Source organism: Carassius auratus, chromosome 21 (assembly GCF_003368295.1).
Source record: "Carassius auratus strain Wakin chromosome 21, ASM336829v1, whole genome shotgun sequence".
NCBI classification, from domain to species: Eukaryota; Metazoa; Chordata; class Actinopteri; order Cypriniformes; family Cyprinidae; genus Carassius; species Carassius auratus.
The window spans coordinates 8,999,769-9,004,663 of NC_039263.1; the positions used below are offsets into that span (position 1 = coordinate 8,999,769).

Below are 4,895 nucleotides of genomic sequence, written 5' to 3' on the forward strand. Positions count from 1 at the left end.
ACTTGTCCCTAGTAGGGATTTTTGGTAAAAAAAAAAAAACAAACAAAAAAAAACCTTTACCATCAACATTAATAAAAGAACTGGAAAGAAAAAGGATAGAAAAGAGAAACGTAACAGATAGACACATGTAACTTATTCATAATAATTGCAGATGTTTCAAAGAGCAGTACCACAGTAATCCAAATGATGATGCTTTTCAGTTGCAGTCCTCTCAGTCAGAATATAATAGAATCGTGAGGAGCAGGGAATAATTTAAATTGTTAAACGCTGAAAATACTATACCGATCCACTCTGTCAAAGTGCATGATTCAGTTTGCCAAGCGTCCTCTCAAGTTCCTGCGCATCCTGAACTGGGCCCTTCACAAGCGCCCGTTCAGGATGTTAACACAGAGACGTATCCTTCAATGCATTCGTCCACGAGACTGGTTCGCAGTGATCGACCTGAAGGACGTGTACTTTCATGTTTCATGTACATATATCAGTACAAGGACCTTTCCTTCAGGTTGTTCCTGTCGCGTTACCTCCTATGCGCAGGATGTGGTTCCACAACTGGTGTGGGGGGACTTGCTGGCTTTCTCAGGGCACTGGAGGGGGTCAGAAATAGTGGCGTTTTCCATACGGATCCCCGATTTCGTCAGTCACTGACGTAACGTTGACGTGACTGACTGAAAGGGAACACCTCCCTTGCGTATTTAACCCTTGTTCCCTGAAGGAGGGAACGGAGACATTACGTTCCGTCGCCACAGTTGTTGTACCACGGCTGTACGGCCGGGGGAAACCATCTTGGCTCCTCAGCAAAAAAATGTTTGTGCAAATCTCGCATGCCAATGTTCATTGGCTCATTTTGTTAACACTCGAAGGCAATTCGTCTCTCTAGCGAGATCCCCGATTTCATCAGTCACTGACGTCTCCGTTCCCTCCTTCAGGGGAAGTTACATACTGTACTTAACCGAGACGTTAATGCTTTGCTAAAACTATTTTTCATATTATTTACCTTTATTCCACACCATTCTGTCCCTTCTCTGAGAAGAACACTGATCATTTCCTGTTTTTATAAAGCCACTCTCTCAGAAATAGGTGATGTGCCCTGATTGGTGAGCTAGCACATTTTGTGGTGATTGAACTGCCTCTAGTGGTCTAAACATCCCACCCCCTCACCTCAGCAGCATGTACTCTGGTTGTATTGTAGACTATAGGGTCATTAATATCACTTGTCAGTTTAAGCCCGATTGAGAAGCAGAGGATATTATTGAAGAGGATTGTGTGGAACCTGTACAAGCACAGCTTTTAATGATAGGCCTATGTTTTTTTGTTTGTTGTTGTCTTATACTTTTAGATACACTGTTATTTGTAAATGCTACTGCTTATGTTAGCTTTTAATATATGGTTTTATCCTGATTAAAGCTTTAATACAGTATGGCAACTGCACACACGCCCATGTTTAATGCTTCTCATATGTGAAAATAAGTGTATAATTCAAACAGTGCATTGTTGGATTGAGCTGAATGAGAGAGATGCAGACCATTAAACCAGTTATTTCTCTATATAAACAGGCAATTAAGATATTTAAAAAAAAAAAAAAAACAATGAGATGGCATCATTGTGATATCATAAAAAAGCAAGTTTTTTACTTTAGAATTGTTTTTACATTTTAGTATTTTGAAATTGACTTTTAATTGTTTGAACAACTGTGTGTCACCACTGTTCTCTGGCCTCATGGAGAGGTGTCAGGGCTCTTTTAGACCTTCCACCAGAGGCTCAGTTAGTGGGGATTGTGTGCTTCCGAAGTGTAGAACATCTTTTGGACAGTCTAGCTTCTCCTTCAGAGGGGCTTCACTATGGAACTCTCTTCCCATTGGATTCATATTGCAGAACAATATTAACATCTTCACCAGAGAGCTCAAACAGTGGCTTAAATCGGGCCAAAGTTGTTCTCATGTGTAAATTGTGCCGTGTTTTGTTTAACAGTGTGTGTTTTCTGTTGTAAAAGCCCCTATGTACAGGTGTTGAAAATTAGCACATGTGCTATAACACTTCAAACAATGCATCTGGTTTGTCCAGTGTTATTGCTATGTCCATATGAAATAAATAAATAGATAAATTGTGCAGAGCAGCGGATGCTAAGAACAGTAGTAAGAACCGCTGCTTTAGAACATTGATTTTGAAACTTGTGAATCCATTACAATCATTAAAAGACAGAATCGTGATTCATATTTGAATAGATTTTTATGTGCACCTCTAGTTTTCTCTTCCTCTTTTCTAAAGCAGCGTAGCATGGCCTCGCCCCCTTTGCTGCCTTTTCCTGAGGGTGGGGTTTATCTGGGTTTGTTACATCACAAACCCGGGAGTAACATCTTGTAGTCCCTACCAGCCGTTATTTTAGGCATTAAACTGCCAGAATTGTAAAAGATGATATCTCCATTTGCAATGAACTTCCATTGCACAGTAACTAACGCTAAAAAAGTGACATCACAATCAACCACCCGTTTAAGTTAACGAGATGAAAAGCTGTGTTTGTAATAAATCCATCAAGACATTTTTTTAACTTCAAATAAAAAAAATAGCTTTCTCCAATGAAAAGCTTATGAAAAGTTTTGTCTGAAAACTGATCTACACCTTCTGGCCTGAGGGTGAGTACATTTTAAGCTGTTTAAAATTTTTGGGTGAACTTTTTCTTTAATTTAAATTCTCAGGGGGTACTTCAGTATCTATTTTACGTCTAAAGGGTTCGGCTGATGAAAAAGTTTGGGAACCCCTGCCAATCACCAAGTCATTCACGTGTGTCCTGAAATTTAAACTATTCTCAAATCCCGGTGATGATAGATAGCTTCAGTAATTACATTATGCCTTCCTTCTTTAGTCCCAGCTAACAAGTAATAGTCCTGAAGTGGCCGGCTTTGTCCAAGTGAGCACCCAAGATCAGAGTAAACTAGTGATGGCGAGTGAAAATGGAGAAACCCAACCTAAAGTCTTGCTCTCTACGAACCAGCTTGTGCTCAGACGAGGACTTACGCTGTTGACCACTGTTCTGATCCTGATAGCTGGAGTCGCTGTGCACGTAGCTTGTCCTATTCCAAAGTCTTTAGGTACTCATCAAAGCAATTTAACAATTGATTCAAGAAATGTTTCCACTTCTAACATCTTCCTCAACACCACATTGAGCTAACTCTTACGTGATCCATCTTAACATGTTCCCAATTCTTCAGTGTTATTTAAGAAAAAAATAAATAATGCATCTCTGCCAGCTTTTTCAACCTACCACTAATAACAGTTGAAGGGTTATGAAAGAGCACTTCTCTCGACGTACATTATTCAGTACCATGGACTTCTTCAAATCTGGGACACACTCCAAACCCAGCTGTGAAGTCCAAAATACAGCTATGTGAGCCCTTGATGCCTTCAGTGTGACTCTACAATTTTCATAGTCATGAAAATAAAGAAAACTCTTTGAATGAGAAAGTGTGTCCAAACTTTTGGTCTGTACTGTATATATATATATATATATATATATATATATATATATATATATATATATATATATATATATATATATATATATACTGTATGTATATATAATGGGATTGAAGGAAAATGGTTGATATTTTCCTGATAACAGTTCTAAACACTTTTGCCCTGATTCAGCATGTGCATGGACCCACACACACATGTGGACACACTCTAGACTTAATCATCAGAAAGTTCTAAACATTTCATCCATTGTTATTAAGGACGTAGCACTATCTGATCACTTCTGTATTTTCTTTGATATATTGATCTCTGCTACCACGGAATCTAGATCTGTCTCTGTCATAAGGTGATGCATAAACTAGAACACAAGTGTACTATTTATGGAGGCTATATGTTTAACACCAAGCATTTGTGCAGATTCTTTAGATATTCTCCTGGATTCTTTCAACTCAAAAGTTAAGAATGTTATTGATGATATTGCTCCAATAAGAGTCAGTAAGAAAACAAACAGACAGAAATCAGTTTGGAGAAGATCAACAGCAGTTCAGACTTTGAAAAGACAATGCAGAAAAGCTGAGCAGATGTGGCGGAAGACAAAACTTGAAATTGAATATAGTACCTATAAAGACAGCCTTCATGCTTTTAATGTGAAACTAGCCACAGCTAGACAGAATTTCTTCTCAGACCTTATAAACAGTAACTTAAACAACACTCATACTCTTTTTGCCACTGTTGAGTGTCTGATAAACTCCCCAAGTCAAATTCACAGTGAAAAGCTATCAGACAGAAAATGAGTTGAGTTTGCTTCCTTCTTTTCTGAGAAGGTCATCAATATCAGGAAGGTGATTAGCACATCCTCAAGTAATGCAGAGGTCAGACAGATTTGGACACTATATCAAAAAAATACTGTGTCTATTTTTGAAGCAATTGATAGCAACGTTTTGGAAAAAATAGTGCAGCACCTAAAATCGTCAACCTGCTATCTTGACACATTTCCCACAATTTTCAATCTGGTTTCCAACTGCATCACAGCACAGAGACAGCACTCATTAAGATAATATATTATATTCGCTTAAAATTGTGACTCTGGCAAAATGTCGCTGCTGGAATTGCTAGATCTAAGTGCTGTGTTTGACACTGTTGTTCATAACATACTACTAGAGAGACTGAAAAACTGGATAGGGTTTCCACCGAAATTACCCGGAACATTTGTACCAGGAAATTTTCCCCCCAGACTTGTTGCTTTCCGCATTTCCACCGTGGTGTAAAGTACCGGGAAGATTAGGCAAATAGACTGGTGACGCAGGTCTGCGCGTGTTTCTCAATACAAAGTATGCTGATTTTGGATGTGCATCCTCGGTAGTTCAGACTTTGTGCATTCGACCCGGGAGTGTTTTGTCCACAATGACTCAAATCCGGTACATCTG

The 4,895-nt window shown here is 38.8% G+C and overlaps 1 protein-coding gene across 5 annotated transcripts in view; it reads left to right on the top strand.

The window, feature by feature from the left end:
• The window catches only part of slc47a1 (solute carrier family 47 member 1), a 32,658-nt gene extending 29,178 nt beyond the window's left edge, over positions 1 to 3,480 (top strand). For all 5 annotated transcript variants that reach the window (XM_026195738.1, XM_026195737.1, XM_026195739.1 and 2 more), the window contains one exon: positions 2,861 to 3,480. In XM_026195738.1, coding sequence (XP_026051523.1) covers positions 2,861 to 3,166 — 306 coding nt within the window. In that variant the 3' untranslated portion in view covers positions 3,167 to 3,480. The remainder of the gene's footprint in view (positions 1 to 2,860) is intronic.
• Positions 3,481 to 4,895: the final 1,415 nt, after the last annotated feature.